This window comes from Zeus faber, assembly GCF_960531495.2.
Source record: "Zeus faber genome assembly, chromosome: 18".
In the NCBI taxonomy this organism is placed as follows: Eukaryota; Metazoa; Chordata; class Actinopteri; order Zeiformes; family Zeidae; genus Zeus; species Zeus faber.
The window spans coordinates 27,635,697-27,654,538 of NC_137210.1; the positions used below are offsets into that span (position 1 = coordinate 27,635,697).

An 18,842-nucleotide genomic window follows, 5' to 3' on the forward strand; every position below is an offset into this window, starting at 1 on the left:
TTCCCTTCCCGGGAATTCAAGCGTCGCTGGCGTTGGGGCGTTGGGCGGTGGAGTTCCTCCCACCGCCCTCGCCTACGTCACCTCCCCGCGCTGCACCTCACGTGCTTTAGGCGCTGAATGACCGCCGTTAAACTGGCTTCTCCATCCCTGACGTTCTTCTTATTTATTTATTATTCACAGGGTTTTCTGAAGAGCCGGATCCCCCCCCCAAAAACACTCATTGAACAGCAAACAAATCATTCCACAACAACTGACTCAATATAAATAGTCGATGTCGAAGATAATCATGACATCGATGGCCAGCGTCACCGTGACGCAAACACAACACAACAGAACAGCGACACCTGGCGGACACGCGGAAGAATCGTCACCCGCGAGATTATTGCGTCATCACCTCAAGCCGAATCCGCTTTGTTTCCGTCACCGTTGACTGCGCAGCGCGGAATGAAAGGGCGTCGTCACACCGCACCCCCTGCGGGGAGCGGTGTGACGGGAGGGGACAAAAAACGACCAGAACAAGCCACTGGGGCCGTTTAGGCACGGCGTGTTGCAGCACACACACACACACACACACACACACGCACACACACGCACACACGCACACAGGCACACGCACACACGCAAACAAACACGCGCACACACACGCAGAGAGGCGATCTAAATAAGACAATAAACAATAAACCTAGAAAATAAACCTCTGAATCAACACATTACAATCTGATAAAAGTAGGAAATTGTGCAAATCGTATAATTTAGTGAATTATCATTGTTTTCCACTAGATTAGTGTGGATTCAAGATTCAAGTTTCAAGATTTTTTATTTGTCACATACATATATATACTTCCATACATATATGCAGTGAAATGTAATGTAATGGATGTTTTGATAAAAGTAATAAAAGAAAACAGGAAAAAATATATTTAAATGATATATATCTATAAGACATATACTGTGTATATATAGAATATCCAAAAATCTCCCCCAAAAAACAATAAAACTAAATGAACAATCAACAAAATGATGAATAAAATAGTATTATGTCGTGAATTATAAGTATATATTTTTTCGAGTGGGTTGTTTTGACACTTTCTTCGGAGCAGCTGTTTATCTGGCGACGACAGATGGCGAGACCACGCCCCTCGCCCCGCCCCCAGCGTACACCCGGTGCTGAAACCACGCCCACCCCGGCGGCCCGTCCCGGGGGTGGGCGGGGCGTGGGCCTGTGGGCGGGGCCTCTCCGCCAGTCGCGCGGAGCACACGCACCAGGAAGACGCCGCGTGAGCGTCGTTTCCCCGCGCGTCCCGGTGCCGTTACCGTTACCGTCACCGTTACCGTTACCGTTACCGTTACCGTTACCGGTGCCGCTTCTCGTCGATCAGCTGCTTGAGCGGCGCCTCGCGCGTCCGGGTTGCGGGACGGCCTGTGCTGCTCGACTGGAACACACGCGGCTCGGCAGGCTCGTCGTTATGGGATGGGTGGGTGCTCCGTTTGTCGATAAAAACGCCTTCTCGTATTGTGCTGCGAATTAATAATCCACCAATTCAACTCGAACTCAAGTTCCTTTTTCACGAGGTTCATTAATAATAATAATAATAATCATCATCATCATCATCATCATCATCATCATAATCACCTTATAATTGTACCGTTACTTGTGTCGATGGTGTTGTACAAGTAATGAAATAGTTTTGGTGCTGTAACTAGTTTCAGAGTGCTGACTGCTGATACAGCACGTCATCACATTTAATCAACATCGGATCGGGTCTTTCGTTATTCAGATATTACGTCACGCACCCGTTTTCCCTCAATTATAAAGCCATACTGAGAGGAAAACTGGGCCTCCGATCATCGCCTCAATTAGAGAGTGTGACGTGTGGGGTGGGAGTCAACGTCATGATACGACATCATCACGATATGATATCATCGCGATATGACATCATCACGATATGATATCATCATGATATGGGGATGGGATCGCGGTGGGTGGATGATCAGACCCCACAGGCCAAGGGCTCTCTCCGGAGCGGCTGCCGCTCGGAGCGGGCGGCGTCACGGGGCTGAAGCGATGATGGAAACGAATCGATTGAACTGTGGATCGATACTGTTTTGAGGGAGAAAACGTTGGATCGATTCGTTGCCTCTGTCTCTGTGTGTTCATTTGAAAGGGATGTGGGAGGCGTTGAGTTTGCCGTCTGTCAACAGCACAAGGCAGGAACAGAAACCGGGCGAACAGGAGCAGATCGACACAAACACAAACTAAATAAACAGAATTAAGATCAGGTGAGACACACCTGTCCTGGCAGACACAGCAAACCGGAATTCGATTTAAAAACCTTCCAATAAAAGCCTGGTCCCTCTGGCCCCGCTCACAAATAGTTCTTCTGGCGAATTGTGTTTATCTTGTATGTTCCTCTCCACTGTGTTATTTATTTGTGTTTTGTAAAAATGTTTCAGGATTCCTTTGACCCGAGGGCACATCCACCCCACCTCACCGGCTGAATCTCCCCCACCTGCGGCCCCCGCCCTCCGTCATGCCCGAGGAGGACGTGACCCGTCCCCTGCTGCCGGCGGGGTCCGATCCAGACGCCATCGAGACCCTGCCCTGCGACGACCGCCCCTGCCCCGGGGAGCTCCCCGCGGTCGGCATCCTGGGCTCCGGAGACTTCGCCCGCTCCCTGGCCACCCGGTTGGTGGCCTCCGGCTACCGGGCCCTGGTGGGCAGCCGGGACCCCCGGCGGGTCCCGGGGAATATGTTCCCCGACGGGGCCGAGCTCGTTTCCCAGGGAGAGGCGGCGGCCGGGGCCGACGGCCCGGTCTTCGTGGCCCTCTACCCCGAGCACTACCACACCCTGGTGGGGCTGAGGGAGGCGCTGGCCGGGAAGGTGCTGGTGGACGTGAGCAACGCCTCCAGGCCGAACGGCTCAGAGCCCTCCAACGCCGAGCGGCTGGCCCGGCTGTTCCCCCGCAGCGCCGTGGTCAAGGGCTTCAACGTGGTGCCCACCTGGGCCCTGCAGGCCGGGGCCTGTGACGGCAGCCGGCAGGTATGGAGGAACGCCGTTACATTATACTGACCAGAAGAGAGGTTTCCAAAGCGGGGTGTCGTGGCCCCACTGGGGGGGTCGCAGGGTTGGGCCCAGTGGGTCGCCGGGCGGAGCAGCACTTTGAGCCGCTGTTCACGGAATCGGACGTGTGAACGTTAAAAGAATCTCATGTGGTGAGAATACTGCAGTACTTCTACGGCCTCGTATTGGTGCCGGCTCTGAAACGCGGTGGAGCCAAGGCTGCAGAACAGTGGAGTACACCATGCCTTTAGAAGGGCTGAGGCTGTTTTTTATTTTCACTTTATGGAAGGAAGTCTGTGTCACCATCCTCAAGTAAACGCAATGAAATGCACAAATCTGTGGAAAAACACAAAAAGATAAATATATATCTCTCAATCAGAATTTCTTCTTCATTTCTTATGTGATGTGAGAGAAAAATGCAGACGATCAACCATTTGAATGAGGACAAAGGCCTCTACCTGTAGAAAGGGGGTTTTAAAACATTGCCTCCGTGCTTCCAGGAGCCTGGAGGTGCATTGTAAGGGATCTTAATCCGCGTCTGCCGGGTCAGGTTTGCAAGTACCTGTGAATTCCCTGTCTGGGGGGGGGGGGGGCCCAGGGAGACAGGTGAGGGGCACAGGCCTGTGACCTCTGAGCCAAGCCACGCCCTCTGTCGTGGTGTCAAGCCCTCGTCGTCAGAAATAAGATCGGACCGGTCAGAACGCTGCCTGGGAGCAGCGCTGAACCTTTCTCTTTATTCTGCGGAATAAATACCTTGAATATTCCCGTTTTTTGTTTTCTCGTAGCGGGCGGACGCACCTCACCGAGCGTGCAGGGGAACTTCTTCCACGGGGATTACCTCCAGAGAATAACAACGTTGTGATTTCATTTCAAACGTTTACAAATGGTTCACGACGCTTTGCTTTTTTTTTTTTTTTCCTTAATAATATCATGATGTTTTATTATTATTATTATTATTATTATTATTATTATTATTATTATGTTTATGATATGCGATGCATCATTTTGACCATAACACCTGGAATAGAAATGTAGCAGCGCTGGTCGTCCTCATGCTGTTACAGTTTGTTTGTTGACTCATAAACGTCTTATGACCATAAAGTGAGGACACGTCACCTTTCCCCCGAACTCTGGACTCGGTAAAAAGGAGCGAAAGTCTGAGTGAAAACCCGGCTGAGGCGCCGCGTCGACGGCGACGATGGAGCAGCGTTGTGGTTTCGTTCACTTCTCCCTCATCGAGACGATTGCAAATGATTTTAAGGAACAACTTTCAGATTCACCCATCCCAGAACCCCCAGAACCCCCAAAACTCACAAAACCCAAAAAACATCACAACCAACATCACAATATTTTTGGTCGATTACAAAGTGACATTAATAATGTGACAATATCTCGGCGATGATGGTTGGTGTTGGGAATATATACAGTATAATGTATAAAATATATCTATAAAATATAAATAAAATATTCAATTCAAACCAAGAGTGGGTCATAGTGGAGGAGTTATTGATATACAGTAACAGATACTGTATATTGATCATCTTCCATTTTGTTGTTTCTCTTTGATATATCGAATTATTTTCTTTAGCCGTCAGTGTTATTCTACGCCTCCACCTATCCTCCTCCACCTCCAGGTCCTGATCTGCAGCGACTGTCCGCGCTCCAAAGCCGCGGTGATGGAGCTGGCTCGGCGTACGGGCTTCTCCCCCGTGGACCTGGGGGGCCTGGGGGCCTCCGGGGCCATCGAGGAAGCCCCGCTCCGCCTCTTCCCCTCCTGGGGGGGCCCGCTCCTGGCCGCCCTCCTCCTCTTCCTCTTCTTCTACGGCTACGGCCTCCTGAGGCACGTGCTGCTGCCCCTGCTGGCGCTCGGCGAGAACCACGCCTACCGGCTGCCGCTGGAGGCGGTGAACGAGACGCTGGCGGCCGTCGCCATGGTGACGCTGGCGCTGGTGTACCTGCCAGGTATGGAGTATCGCTCCAAAACGTGTAAATGGAAAAACATGAGTATTTTGAACAATGGTTTTATTTTTTACAATCCTGGAAAATGACGGCTTTGCTCCAAAAGGAACCGATCTGCTGTTCCTGCAGAAGAGGGGGAGTCCGCTCTGCAGGGCATCCCCCGTTTCCATCAACATCTTGGCGAAAACATGTCACACAACTTGAGTATTTGTAATAATAATAATAACAATCAAGGCTCCTAAAACCTTTTCCACAACATCATTTGTTGCATCTTTGGTGGCCATTTTGAAAAAACGGCTGTTTGGCAGTGCCGCCCGCCACGCGCCCCCCGGGTGGAGTTTTCAGGACCCTCCGCCCCCGAGACAGAGATGTCGCAAATACACCCGTTTATTGTAGAGAGTGGACAGACGGAACAAGCCAGGAGCAGACGGCCACGTCATGACAGAGACTCTCCTCGTGTGTGTGTGTGTGTGTGGGGATGATTTAGCTGCCGCTCGTTGATTGCTCTGACGAGCAACAGGCGTACAGCCGCCTCTGATCCCGGGCACAATTACAGAGACAGAAGAAAGGTGTGGCTGCTTAAACCACACCACAGGCTGCCATGGCGCTCTTTTCTCCCTCCTTTAACAACATATAGACCTGCGTGGGTCCCAAATCCCAGGCTTTTAATCGCAAAATGCCCGGTCGTGGATGTTTCACCGCCGTCCCTCATCGTGACTTCATTTCCTTTTATCCAGGCTTGCTGGCCTCCGTCCTCCAGCTGAGCAGGGGAACAAAGTACCGGCGCTTCCCGGCGTGGCTGGACGGCTGGTTGGTCCGACGCAAGCAGCTCGGGCTGCTGAGCTTCCTCTGCGCCGCGCTGCACGCCGTGTACAGCACCTGCCTGGCGCTGCGCCGCGCCACGCAGTACAGGCTGCTGGACGCCGCCTACGCACAGGTGCCGGCGTTTATTACTTTATTACTTTATTGCTTTATTACTTTATTACTTTATAGCTTTATTACTTTATGTCCTCTGCTATTCAATGCTTTGACATCTTCTCTTTCAGGTGAATTTAAGGGGGGGGGGGGTTTTGGTGGTTGGGTGTTGTTTTGTGTTTGCATGTGAATGCCGACAGTGTGAGCGTGTGTGTGTGCACCTCCAGGTGGATGGGAGGTTCGGGTGGAACCTTTGATAAGGATCAGCCTCTGTGCTTTGGTGAATTGTCTTGTTTTATTTGACATTATTTTTAGTGACTCGACAATAGAGTGAGGCAATGGAAACCCTGCAATGTCAAATACAGTGTAGGTACGCACATGTACACGGATCCCAAATATAAATGCCTCTGTCTCTAAGTAAATAATGAATTGATAATTGTTAATAATTCCAAACACACTTACTGTAAGTTAACATATGTTGTAAATATATCTACACAGATTTGAAAGTTATGCAAAACCCTCCAATCACCCAAAATAAGACTCAGTGGATGAAAAAACTTGATTCTTTTTGTTTGTTTGGTTGGAATCAGGAAAGTATCTTTGTCCTCTTTTTTGGTTTTTAGGTAAAGGCGGACGTGAAGCACTCGTGGGTGGAGCAGGAGGTGTGGAGGTCGGACCTGTACCTGTCCTGTGGGATTCTGGCTCTGGGAGTTCTGGCTCTGCTCGCCGTCAGCTCGCTGCCCTCGGTGGGAAACGCCCTCAGCTGGAGGGAGTTCACCTTCGTCCAGGTCAGAGAGAAGTGCCGAAAAAATATGACGAACAGCGTTATTGTGGAGCGCCGGGTTTGGAGACGTTGCGGAAAAATACTGAGATCAACATTATCATGTAACAGAACAAAACGTTTTTCCAAATCCCAAGAGATTTGTGACCAAAACAAGAGGAAATCGGCAAAAAAGGCAATAAAAGGTTTTATCGCGTGGCTCTGCCGAATGCTCCATTCTGATTGGTCGATAACAGCAATCAGCAGTTATTGGGTTATTTATGGATAACGACTATGCCATGCTCATGCTCACACTAGCTGGTGGCGCCATCTAGTGCCCCCACACAGAAACTACAACGGGAGATTTAAGGAGATGAATTAGTTTAAACATTAATAACACATTCAGGTATTTTGTAGGTGAATAGTTTGCAGAGGATTACCGTTCAAAAGTTTGTCTCAGTGGAAGATTGGATTTAGTAAGTAATAATAAGTGCAATAAGCAGGATAATGCACAGCCAGCTGTTCATTACCCCATAATAACTCCCGTCTGATCCCCCCTGTGGGGGGTTGGTGTGTGATAAAGATCGGCTGGCTCTGAATTATCACTAACTTATAGCTGAGACTATTTCCAAAATAAACTGATCTTTCGTGCTTGAATCCATGAATATGTAATAACACAATGATACTAATGTGACCCCCCTCTCTGCAGTCCGGGCTGGGCTACGCTGCCTTGGCTTTAGCCGTGGCGCACACCCTGTTCTTCGGCTGGGACTCGGCCTTCCTCCCTCAGTCCTACTCCTACCACCTGCCCCCCCTGTTCCTCCTGGCCCTGGTCCCGCCCTGCGTGATCCTGGTGGGCCGGGTCCTGCTGGCCCCGCCCTGTCTGGCCTCCAGACTGGCGAAGATCCGGCGGGGCTGGGAGAGTTTCCCCGGCGCGGCGGGGACGCCCGAGGACCGTCGGCTCGGGATCTGATCGGAGCCGGGAGGCGGTGTCTGGGGGCGTGTTCATTGCGGTGCTTGGTTTGTTTTGTTTTTGCGCTCACGCCGTACGACTTGTAAACAAAGCCCACGCGCTGTTCCGCTGTCGTCTCATGGGTCCCATCGTTTTCTTTGGAATTTGGGCGGTTGAACAATCCTCGCGGATGTAAACGACAGCATTGAAGATGGAGCAACGACAGCGTTTATTAGGATGTGGGTAATGTAGGAGCCTAGTTGGTTGATTTCTGCGTTAACACCTGCCCCAAAGGAGGCGCGGCCAGGGGCGGAACCTCCCAGGGGGGGAACCTCCCAGGGGGGGAACCGCCGGGGGGGGGGAGACTGCAGGGAGGGCGGGGCTGCACCAGGGTTTCCATTCAGACAGTCTCAACGCGGCAGATGTGAAAGCGCCGTCAGACTCTGTCGTGAAACGTAACCTCCCAGACACTCTCTTCAAGGGCAGCTCCAGCCGAACAGGGCGTGGTCCGTGACTCTGCCCTGTGAAGCCGCTCCTCACCGACACCACCAGTTAGCATCAGTCACGCGAAACTGACTTGTTGCTCAGACTCCCAAGAGGCAGAACGAGTCTGAACCCACGGCTTGACCGCGTCCCACTTTGTTTTTCGAGTGCCGTCTTTTTTGGGAGGTTTGCTTTTAAAAACCCGTTCCTCGTCAAACATGTGCGGCGGTGCGTTTGGAATCCACGTGGACGGTTCAGGTTGATCCGGACCCATCCATGCGGTTCTTCATCAAATCCAAACCGACATTTCCGAAAAATACTCATAATCAGCAGTTTAAATGTCTTTAATCTGAGGGAAGTTCTTTACTGTTAATATTACATTTACTTTTATAGCAGTGCATGTACTTGTATTATCATCGTATGGAAAAACATTGTGCATGGTAATGCTCTGTTAGTAATTAATAACATCAGGTTTTACTTTATTGTCCATTTTCATGGAAGTAGATTTTTTAGCCGGCTCCAGAGCAACAAAGACGGCGCGCTGCACGAAAAAAGGGACCGAGGCCGGAGGCTTCGACGAAGCGGCCGCGACTTGTTTCTGGGCGAAAAGACGACGAGGGAACATCGAGGACAGATTCCTCATATTTCAAGAAAAGACGGAAGTGATTTATGGAGCCGCACGGCGTCACCCATCCGACCACCTCCGGCTGAGACGATGACGGGAACGAACGCCTCCTCCCGCTCTCCGGCATCTGTTGACTGCGCGCCAACATTTCTCTCTTCCATTGCGTACCAAACTGGAGTTTGTCGGGCTGTTTTGTTTTCACTGCATCACCGTTATATCAACGAGCCAAGGAGCCAACGGGCCTGCATAACCTGCACCGCTTACACCTGGGGAGGAAGTTAGAAAATAGGTCTAGACTTAAATGTAGATTCATATTCAGATTAACAATCCCAATACAAATATATTCTGTGAAATATATATACTGAAACACGGAAAACAATAAAGCGATATATCAAAACACCCGTTTCAGACGGGTTTTAACTGAATTTCATTTGAGTCATTTTCAACTGCAAAATATCAAAGTGGTGTTTGAAACTGCAATGCATGAAATGAGGCCTCGGCAGGATTTGGAAAAGTGGATTATGTGCGAAGGCTTTGACTTTGTTTCATTGTTCGTGTTTGGAGCTTTGGGTTTTATTTGCCCCACTCAGATTCTGAAGGGTTTCCGTCCGTGTCTTCCGTCGTGCGCGACGCAGACGTGGAATGTTGGCATCATCTGCAGTTCTGATTTCTCACACAGAATTGAATTTGCCGTCAGATGTTTCAGCTTGGACAGAAATCTTTACGGTGCCAGAAGAGTTTGTGTCCAACGCCGCACAAACAAAACAGACTTGCTGAGAAGTGCGCTGATCTGTGTCACGCTGATCTGTTAACACGTTAACAACCTCTAAAACTTAACTCCAAGCACGGATCCAGTACAACACAGAGCAGCTGAAGGAAATGCCAAAGCAATTAAAGACATTTTAAGTTTATGACACAATGGTTTTATTTAGAAATTGCAATATTCAATACATGTTAACAGCATACGTAACTTTATTCAATATATGAATAATAAATCATAATGAAATACTCTTTAAAAAATAAAATAAAACGGCACACCAGGCGAGATGAGTGAATCATCAGGGATTTGTTGTAAAAATAAACTTAATTCACCAGTGAAAACACACGGCTGTGGACGTGAGGGCGGTCTGCCGTTCTTCCCAACGCTGGCGTGCTCCACCATCTTTAAAACATCCGTTGTGCTGCCGTCACCAAGCGGACTGAGGATTGGCTTTGTACAGACCATAGTCTTCTTTCCTGAAGAACGCCAATTCTGTCTCATTAGCTGGAAATAAAGTAAAACCAAACCAACACGGTCAAATACAGTAGTTCTGGGGAGGCCTCTCTCCAAACAGAAGAACATGTTTTTAATGATGGTGTTCTAGTTTTTCAACCAAATGTGGTAAGTTATTGATATATGAGCCGTGTCTGCTTACAGTAGCATCATTCTTACAAAAAAATAAAAAAGTTGCGGATGCGATACGATTTTAAACTTAAGGAAATGTTACTTCAACTTTCAAACAAGCCGTGAACAATAACCTCAGGGACAACTGTGTCCTTCTGACTCAGATGAGGTAATGAATAAATAAGTAATAATTCATGCATTGGGGATAAGTAGTAATCAACGTGCGCAGCAGTGAATTCATCAGTGCCAGAGCACGTCCTGAAACAAGTTCCCACTGTGGCCACTAGAGGGCAGCGTGTTGGTATTTTACCAGTTAAAGGAAAATCCCACCACATGGCAACAAACTCATTTAACAGATTGAGGAATAATTATTGAACTATCTTTGTGAATGCCGAACATAGTGAGCTGCACAAGTTCTGGCCCCTGGTAACTTCTGTTTATAATGTACATATATTGTATTTCGTTTTTTACTATTTTGACTGTTCCAGCCTCTTCTAAAATTTCCTCCCCGGGATCATTTCGGCATCATCGCATCCTAACTTGCTCTTACCAACACCAGCGGCTCTGAGCGTCAGGCCGTGCTGCAGGACCAGCTGCTCGTCGTCTTCTAAACTCATCACCAGCTCGTTCGTCTGAGGAGTAAAAACACACGTATTGGTATTTCCACTGTGAAAGTCTTGTCTTCAACTTACAACATGAGTGTCAAACGCTCCATTGTTACCAAACCAATCAAAATGGGAGATGTCCCAGAGCGTGCTGATCCTACTGATAGAAAATACATCTGTTTTACTCCATGTCGTCGAGACATGGAACACAACGGAATACATTCAGTATTAATTCACTAATAACGATTAATTATTCGACAAGTGATCAGTAAGGATTGAATTTTAGCCAAATGTCTAAACACAGCGAAGGCTCTGACCTTGGATCACAGTAGACACAGCCCATCTACCACCGCATATCTTTTCCATCAAAAAATAATGCTGCCAATAACGTTTTTTTTCCCCGCAGAGATTAGAAACCGACCGCTCTCCCATTCGCTTTCGAAGCAGCTTGGCGCACGTCACCAATCTTCTAAACTGGATATCGACTCACGAATGAAAGCCCTGATTCCTGTGTTGATCATGTGGCGTTATAAGCCGCGGCCGTGGTTGGCGCGAGAACACTGTGGCGTATCCAAAAGTTGCAGGCACCAAATGAACAAACAAATATTCTGGCCGAGCGACTCCCAGTTCCACCCGCGCTCAGCCCCGCCCCCGGTACCTTGGCTCCGTGCGCTTGGTGGGTGATCTTCAAGGTGTCTGGAAATAGAGGGAGGAAGGGGCCAGAGCGCATGTTAAACCTGCACTGCAGCAGAGAACAAAACAAACAAATAAACTATTGATGTGACAGAACCCCCCCCCCTCCATGTTTGAATAAAGCTGCCTGACAAACACCACCCTCAAGATTTCTCAGCCGGTCACCAGATGGACAAGGTGTGGGTGGGTTGGTGTTTGTTGGCTCTGGTCAGGGTTGGTTGGTGTTGGTTGGGGTTGGTTGGTGTTTGTCAAGGGTCACTAACCCAAACGCACCGTAAGCAAACTTCCTGAAAGGAGGAGGGAGGCCGGGCCTGGTTGGGATCTCTGTTGGGAAAGAGAGAGAAGACTACGTGGTCATGGTGCAGACTTTATTCCGGGGGGGGTTCGGTGCTTTGAGATGAAGAGAAACAAACAAGCGGAAAAATAAACAACGGACCTCCGTCACCAGCTCACTTTCAAGCCCAGGGCGAACGCTGCGGCTCTGCGCCCGCAGCGCACACACAGCGCGCCGTGGGCGTGGCGCGTCGTAACGCCGGTTTTCGCCGGTTTTCGCCTCTTCCCCCCCCGACGCGCTCACCGTGTTGGACCTGCCGGATGAACTGCTCCACGGTCTGGTCCAGGTCCACTCCACGGAACACCACGGGCCGGAAGTTCCGGTGCTCGAAAGACCTGATGAGCCGCACGGTGACAACGGCCTCGGCGGCCATAGCGCCGGGGAAAAGCGCCTTAAACGACTCAATATTTTTGAAGTTGTTTAATATATTTCGACGTCAACGACCATTAAGATGAAAATCGCGCAGATTTGTTGTCGCTGTTGTTGTTTGTTTGTTTGTTTGTTTGTTTTTTGAAGGCAGGGAGTCGAGGAGCAGCGCGGAAGCTGGCGGCGTCCGTGGGAGTGGGAACGACTTCTGGTATCCCAAGACACTTCCGGGGTCGGAGCAGACCAGAGCAGTCGCACGAGTGCGGCTTTCGTTCAGACTCGATGTGTCGACTGTCGAACGCGGCTGAGACGCCGATCAGCTGGCATTTTAAATTAAAAATTAAAAATTAAAATTAAAGTTAAACAAAAAAAATACCCCATCCAGGTTGGAAGGTTTGATTTTGGCAAAAAGTGGCAACTATACGGTGTGCAAACAAAGATTTTGCTTCTGTATTTTGAATTTTTATTTTTAAACTGGTCTCGAAGACATGGGACATCCTGTAAATTAGGATTTGTCCATCCCGAATATTCTATTTTATTTTTTATTCTTTTTGTTTGTTTGTTTGTTTGTTTGTTTGTTTGTTTTATGTATGGTCAACCTGTCAAAAGTTCCATGCAGTTAAAGATCTGTGGCATTACTGGAAAAACAACGCTTAAAAATATGCATAGACAAATATATGCAATAGTCTGCAAATAGGCCCAAATAAACAAGTAGAATCCTTGTTAGTTGCAAATATGTACTCAGTGTTTTACTAACAAAAGATAAAAGAGCTGTAACTGCATTCCAACTGCTGTTAACAATTGTGCTGGTGGATCTAGTGTTATCTTGGCCACATGACTGCTGAGCCTCACCTGTATTATAAACTAAAAATGACATTCAGCAAATAGTTTCCGGTCTGATCCACCACATTCATAAGGAATAAAAGTCATGAAGTGAATTCAGAGGAGCCCCAAAATATATAATAATAAGATAGACCATTAGCAATGCCAGTTTCTCACATCCTATTCACTTTGCTCAGAATAGCATTTATGATACTACTATCTGCATTTTCTACATTGCAAACTGACTGAAAAAGTAGTGGGATACCTACCACAACCGTTACCGTTGTTTATTTGCAAAACACAGAGAACATATTTGCAAAAGTGATATGACTTGCAAGTCTTTGCAAATTTTAGGATTAGACTAGTCTTCAAATAGTGGCGTGTGTGTGTGGGGGGGGGGGGGGGGGGGGTATTATAAATATTATAGATTTCTAGTTTTCTTCCTGTGCCGCTTTCCTCTGCTATTAATTTCTGTGCTCGTATCTTGCCAAATGTTCTTTCTATCTTTTATTCTTATTATTTTATTATTATTATTATTGTCTGATGACCTTTACCCAGCTAGTTGTCGGGAAAGCATATATCTATTTGATATAAACTATTGTCGCTCTGGCATATTGCACTGCAAATGAACAGTGAAGTTAAGAGGACATTTTGAAGAAAACAACCCGGATAATAGAGAACAACTTTTACAATAATAATGGAATAAACGCAGATTTACATAAAAGTCTTGCATTGATTAGAAGGGGGATCTAATCAAACTGGGGTTTTAGAAGCAAAAGGAACAGTTGTAATCCAGATACAAAGTCCCTGCAGCTGCAGCGACACATGAGCCATAAACTGTGATGCAAGACTCGCCAACGATTCGTTCCTATCGAACGAATATTTGACTGAGTAGTCGAGTCACTCCGGCAAAAGAGTGAACCTTCAACTCGAACGGAAAACAATGTCTAAGTAAAAAGGGAATTGGCATAAATTATATCAAACGCGACTGATTTACACTTTCACATTCCACCGAAAGACATTTTGACAGTCATACATTAATTTTGTGATTCATATCTTGCATTTCTCTGCCAATAAATATATATATATATATATATATATATATTATTTTTTGTTTTGTTTTGTTTTTTCACACGGTTTGCATTCTCCCGCCTCGTGTAAACAGTTTTAAATGACACCTGTGAGAATCGCATCCGCCACCCAGATCCAACCGACTCTTCTGTCTATCTTCATGGTTCACCGTGAACCGAACGAATCTTTTTTGTTTTACTCCGCAAAGAACCGACTCTAACAGAGGAGTCGAGCCTCTCACCGCCGCGCTCGTTCCCCCTTGGCCTCGTTTCTCCTGCGGTGCGGCCTGTTGTTAAATCCAGCGCTTTGATTGGCTGCGCGGATCACCCCAACCAATGAGCGGCCTGGCCTGCGATGTCTCGCTCCCGCTCGGCCAATGGCGTGTCAGCTGGCTGTGCGTGCATCAGGACTATTGGGCGGCCAGCGGGTCCGCGCCGTCAGTCCGTCAGTCCGTCACCCCGTGGAGCAGCGAACGGTCCTCGTCTCAAACGCATCCACCGCAACATGGCTGATCTCCAGGTGCGTATTTGAGGCACAATTTGATTTGACACTCGAACACGGCGGCGGCCACCGCGCGTCGCGTCATGTCCGCTGCGCGCACCGTTATTTGTGCGGGGCGGAGGCCCGCGCCGCAGGACGGCTGTCACGGTGCGGCACCGGGTTCCGGTGAGTTCTGTTGATGCTTCTGCACAAAGAGCCGCTGTGCCGGTTCGGTGTGGTCGTGTTGCCATGAGTGATGTGGTTGGTAGGTGAAATGTTGTCAGGGAGGCTGGGCCCGGGATAAGCATGTTTACCTAACCCTAACCTAACCTACCCAACCCTAAACCCCCTAACCTACCCAACCCTAACCTACCTAACCTACCCAACCCTAACCTACCCTACCCAACCCTAACCTACCCTACCCAACCCTAACCACCTAACCTACCCAACCCTAAACCCCCTAACCTACCCAACCCTAACCTACCTAACCTACCCAACCCTAACCTACCTAACCTACCCAACCCTAACCTACCCTACCCAACCCTAACCACCTAACCTACCCAACCCTAACCTACCTAACCTACCCAACCCTAACCACCTAACCCCCTAACCTTCCCAACTCTAACCCCCTAACCTACCCAACTCTAACCCCCTAACCTACCCAACCCCCTAACCTTCCTAACTCTAACCCCCTAACCTACCCAACCCTAACCCCCTAACCTACCCAACCCTAACCCCCTAACCTACCCAACCCTAACCACCTAACCTTCCCAACCCTAACCACTTAACCTTCCCAACCCTAACCCCCTAACCTACCCAACCCTAAACCCCCTAACCTACCCAACCCTAACCACCTAACCCCGTAACCTTCCCAACCCTAACCCCCTAACCTACCCAACCCTAACCCTCTAACCTACCCAACCCTAACCCCCTAACCTACCTAACCTACCCAACCCTAACCCCCTAACCTACCCAACCCTAACCCCCTAACCTACCCAACCCTAACTACTTAACCGACGACCCTACCTCCTCTACCTCCTGAGCCACTGCCCCCCGAATTAAATTATACCTTTACCATAATTATAAACTTCACCATCTAATGTTATACCTAAACTTAACCATCTAAAACATTTTACCTAAGACTGTAAGTATTTAGACCGAAAGTAGTATTTGGGTGGAATAAACCTTTAAAACTATAAGTACTGCGGTCCTGAAACCGCAGCCTCCTCTATTGCAGGAACAAACTTTTGGGGCGCGGCACTGGGGTCGTTACTTCATAGATGAATCAAAAAAGTTGGTGATGACAATGTAGTAAAAAAAAAAAAAGTTTGGAAAAAATGAAGAACAGGCAGTAAAAGCAGCTGGATGCCTGCTCCTTGGGTCCAGAGCAGATCGTCGGTCTCACGCAGCAGAGCTTGCGTGTGACACATTGCGAAAGTGTTGCATTGGACCAAAAGCCTGACGCAAGCCAAGGGTTGAAAAAACAAAACAACAACAACAACAAAAAAAGCGAACCCCCCACGTCAGCTCCTTGTGGAGATCCAAGGCCCGGGTCCGAGCCTCTGCAGAGTGGACGGCAGCGTTCGGGGAGGCGGAGGTTGTACCGCGGTGCCGGGGCCGCCGCTCGTGTGGCGAGCGTTGCAGGAATCCACCGGGGCGCGTGTGGATACTGGGAACCGACGCACCGCTACTGGAGGTGACGTGTTCAGCTCGCCCCTCCCTCTGGCGCAGTCGGCACCGGGTGAAACCAGCGGGTGAAACCACAAGGGTGTTTTTGTCTTGCGTGGGCGCCGGGGGGGGGGGGTTCTGACCGGATCAGTGGCGTCTTTGTGCTTCCCTCCTGGCGTTGGCAGCCCGTGGCCCCCTTTTCAGTGGCGTCGTATCTGGCCGCTTGATCCAAAGTCAACTCTTTTCATTCTGAACGGGGGGGGCATTTGGGGACATGTGTGGCGCCGCTCTGGCCACGCCCAGACCAAAGGTCACTTCTCCTGCACGGGCGTTGAAAACTGACCTTTAAAAAAAACAACAAAAAAAAAACACCACACACAACGCGCCAACGCTTTTCCGGAACGTGGCTGTTTGACACCCTGTCGGGTTTCGGGCGTGAGATTTGAGCGCCCGCCGACGCCGTCACAGCGCTCACGGTGTCCGCCCCTCGTCCCTCCTCGCAGGCGCAGTTCCAGGCGGCCGCCGCCGAGGTGAAGCAGCTCAAGACCAAACCGGAGGACGGCCAGATGCTGAAGGTCTACGCCCTGTTCAAGCAGTCCAGCGTGGGGGACGTCAACACCCGTGAGACGCCCACGCCCTGTTTTGATTTAACGGTCACACGCTACTGGAGTCAGGGTAGAGATAGATCTATGTGATGGTGATCTATATGATAGCTATCGATCTATATGATGTAGATCTATATGATAGCTATTGATCTATATGATGTAGATCGATGATAGCTATTAATCTATATGATATAGATGTATATGATATAGAGCTATATGATAGCTCTATATGATAGATATAGATCTATATGATAGCTATTGATCTATATGTTATAGATGTATACGATAAGTAGATATAGATCTATATGATAAAGATCTAAATGATAGATATAGATCTGTATGATATAGATGTATACGATAGATCTATATGATGTAGATCTATATGATATAGATGTATACGATAGATCTATATGATGTAGATCTATATGATATACATGTATACGATAGATCTATATGATAGATAGATATAGATCTATATAATATAGATCCTTATGATAGATACCCATCTAAAGCCAAACGGCTCCAGCTTCTTCTGGGTGTTGTTATGACGTTAAACAGACTTGTGCCCCCTCAACTCCGCGTCTCCCTGATCCTTTTTCTCCGGCCCCTCAGCTCGTCCTGGGATGCTGGATTTCACCGGGAAGGCGAAGTGGGACGCCTGGGAGAAGGAGAAAGGTAAACATTTTGCGTCGGAACGTCCGGCGGCGCGTGGAGCGGGAGCGCGAGGCCGGCGGCGACGCTGGCGGCGGCTCTGGTCTCTCCTCCGGTGTCCAGTCATTTGCGTGAAACAAATTTCTTTGCGTTAAACAGGAAAAAGTCAAGATGACGCCATGAAGGAGTACATCACGTTAGTGGAGGAGCTGAAGACCAAGTACGGGATGTAACGTCTGTTTGTTAAACCGTCAAGTGCCCAGAGCGACCGCGTCCCGCCCCCCGTCACACGCCTTAAACCTGAGGACGGCGAGGACGCCAGGAGGACGACCAGCGGCTCCACACACTGTTTTTTTTATGAAATGTAATGGGCCAAGAAACACTGATGGCAGGACGGAAACCGTCCTCTCATAACAACGACCTTGTATCGCTGCAGATATTTTCAAATGGATGTGCGGTCTTGGAATTTCAGTCATGTCAGTATAAAGCCAGACTTCTTAAAAAGGAAAGTGTCGGTGCAATTTGTGTGTGTGTGTGTGTGTGTGTGTGTGTGTGTTAAGATGGTGCCATTATGAAGGGGGGGGAAGAAATACTCAGGTAAATGGTGTTATATGCTCTCTCTCTCTCTCTCTCTCTCTCTCTCTCTCTCTCTCTCTCTCTCTCTCTCTCTCTCTCTCTCTCTCTCTCTCTCTCTCTCTCTCTCTCTCTCTCTCTCTCTCTCTCTCTCTCTCTCTCTCCTCTCTCTCTCTCTCTCTCTCTCTCTCTCTCTCTCTCTCTCTCTCTCTATTATATATACATACACACACCATGCAGGAATTTCCACCAACTTCTCCAAATGTAGGTTTTCTATTCTAACAACCACTAGGCTGCACAAAGTGTTTTTAAAGGACGCTTAAAGAGACAAAGTGAACAGCCATCGTTAGGAAAATCAATGCAGCAACACCAAGACGCTCCAAAGATCATCCAGAGCTTCTACCTTCCTCGCGGCTCCCCGGGGTTCAAACAGGATATTGGTTCGTATACGTATCGGCTTCTCAAGTTTGATCTTTCTATCTTCTGGCTCCCCGAGTGCGAAGGAGGGTGATTAGATACTGTTTTTTTTGGTTTGACAGTGTTTATTGGCTTCCTCCGTTCACTTTAACCATTTCCTTGCAAATCAGCGACAAACGTTAGAAAAGGCAACTCAAGTGGCATCGTGGTTATATGTCATAAGATAGTAGCGTTGCAGCAGCTCAATGTTAAACAAAAAGTACAGAGTAACAGGTAACAGGAGCGATATACAATATATGTATACATTAAGAAATCAACAGTAAAAATAGAATTAATAACAATAGTAGTGCAGTGTTATGTTATGTAAGGATAATGTGCAGCCAGATGTGATGTCATTATCAAACAAAATGAACCCCA

The 18,842-nt window shown here is 48.4% G+C and overlaps 3 protein-coding genes across 5 annotated transcripts; 2 read left to right on the forward strand and 1 right to left on the reverse strand.

The window, feature by feature from the left end:
• Positions 1-1,271: 1,271 nt before the first annotated feature.
• Positions 1,272-7,962, forward strand: steap3 (STEAP family member 3, metalloreductase). The gene is made up of 7 exons (XM_080019073.1): positions 1,272-1,475; positions 2,166-2,280; positions 2,455-3,041; positions 4,697-5,024; positions 5,759-5,958; positions 6,560-6,724; positions 7,406-7,962. The coding sequence occupies exons 3-7, from the start codon at positions 2,532-2,534 to the stop codon at positions 7,667-7,669; spliced, it is 1,467 nt and encodes a 488-aa protein (XP_079875199.1). The 5' UTR covers positions 1,272-1,475; positions 2,166-2,280; positions 2,455-2,531; the 3' UTR covers positions 7,670-7,962.
• Positions 7,963-8,041: 79 nt separating this feature from the next.
• Positions 8,042-12,343, reverse strand: cUnh2orf76 (chromosome Un C2orf76 homolog). 3 transcript variants are annotated; one of them, XR_013844638.1, is made up of 6 exons: positions 12,016-12,343; positions 11,712-11,762; positions 11,404-11,441; positions 10,691-10,772; positions 9,849-10,020; positions 8,042-9,022 (listed from the first exon to the last, which is right to left on the reverse strand). XR_013844638.1 is itself a non-coding variant. In XM_080019077.1 (5 exons), exons 1-5 carry the CDS (start codon positions 12,143-12,145, stop codon positions 9,944-9,946), a joined length of 378 nt encoding a protein of 125 aa, XP_079875203.1. In that variant the 5' UTR covers positions 12,146-12,343; the 3' UTR covers positions 9,669-9,943. The 3 variants fall into 3 exon arrangements, 2 of the variants coding, with proteins under 2 accessions (XP_079875203.1, XP_079875204.1); XM_080019077.1 differs by lacking the exon at positions 8,042-9,022 and having other exon boundaries at positions 9,669-10,020; XM_080019078.1 differs by lacking the exon at positions 8,042-9,022 and having other exon boundaries at positions 9,669-10,020; positions 11,702-11,762.
• Positions 12,344-14,431: 2,088 nt separating this feature from the next.
• dbi (diazepam binding inhibitor (GABA receptor modulator, acyl-CoA binding protein)) lies at positions 14,432-17,944 on the forward strand. Its single transcript, XM_080019080.1, has 4 exons — positions 14,432-14,550; positions 16,683-16,800; positions 17,397-17,459; positions 17,595-17,944. Exons 1-4 carry the CDS (start codon positions 14,536-14,538, stop codon positions 17,666-17,668), a joined length of 270 nt encoding a protein of 89 aa, XP_079875206.1. The 5' UTR covers positions 14,432-14,535; the 3' UTR covers positions 17,669-17,944.
• Positions 17,945-18,842: the final 898 nt, after the last annotated feature.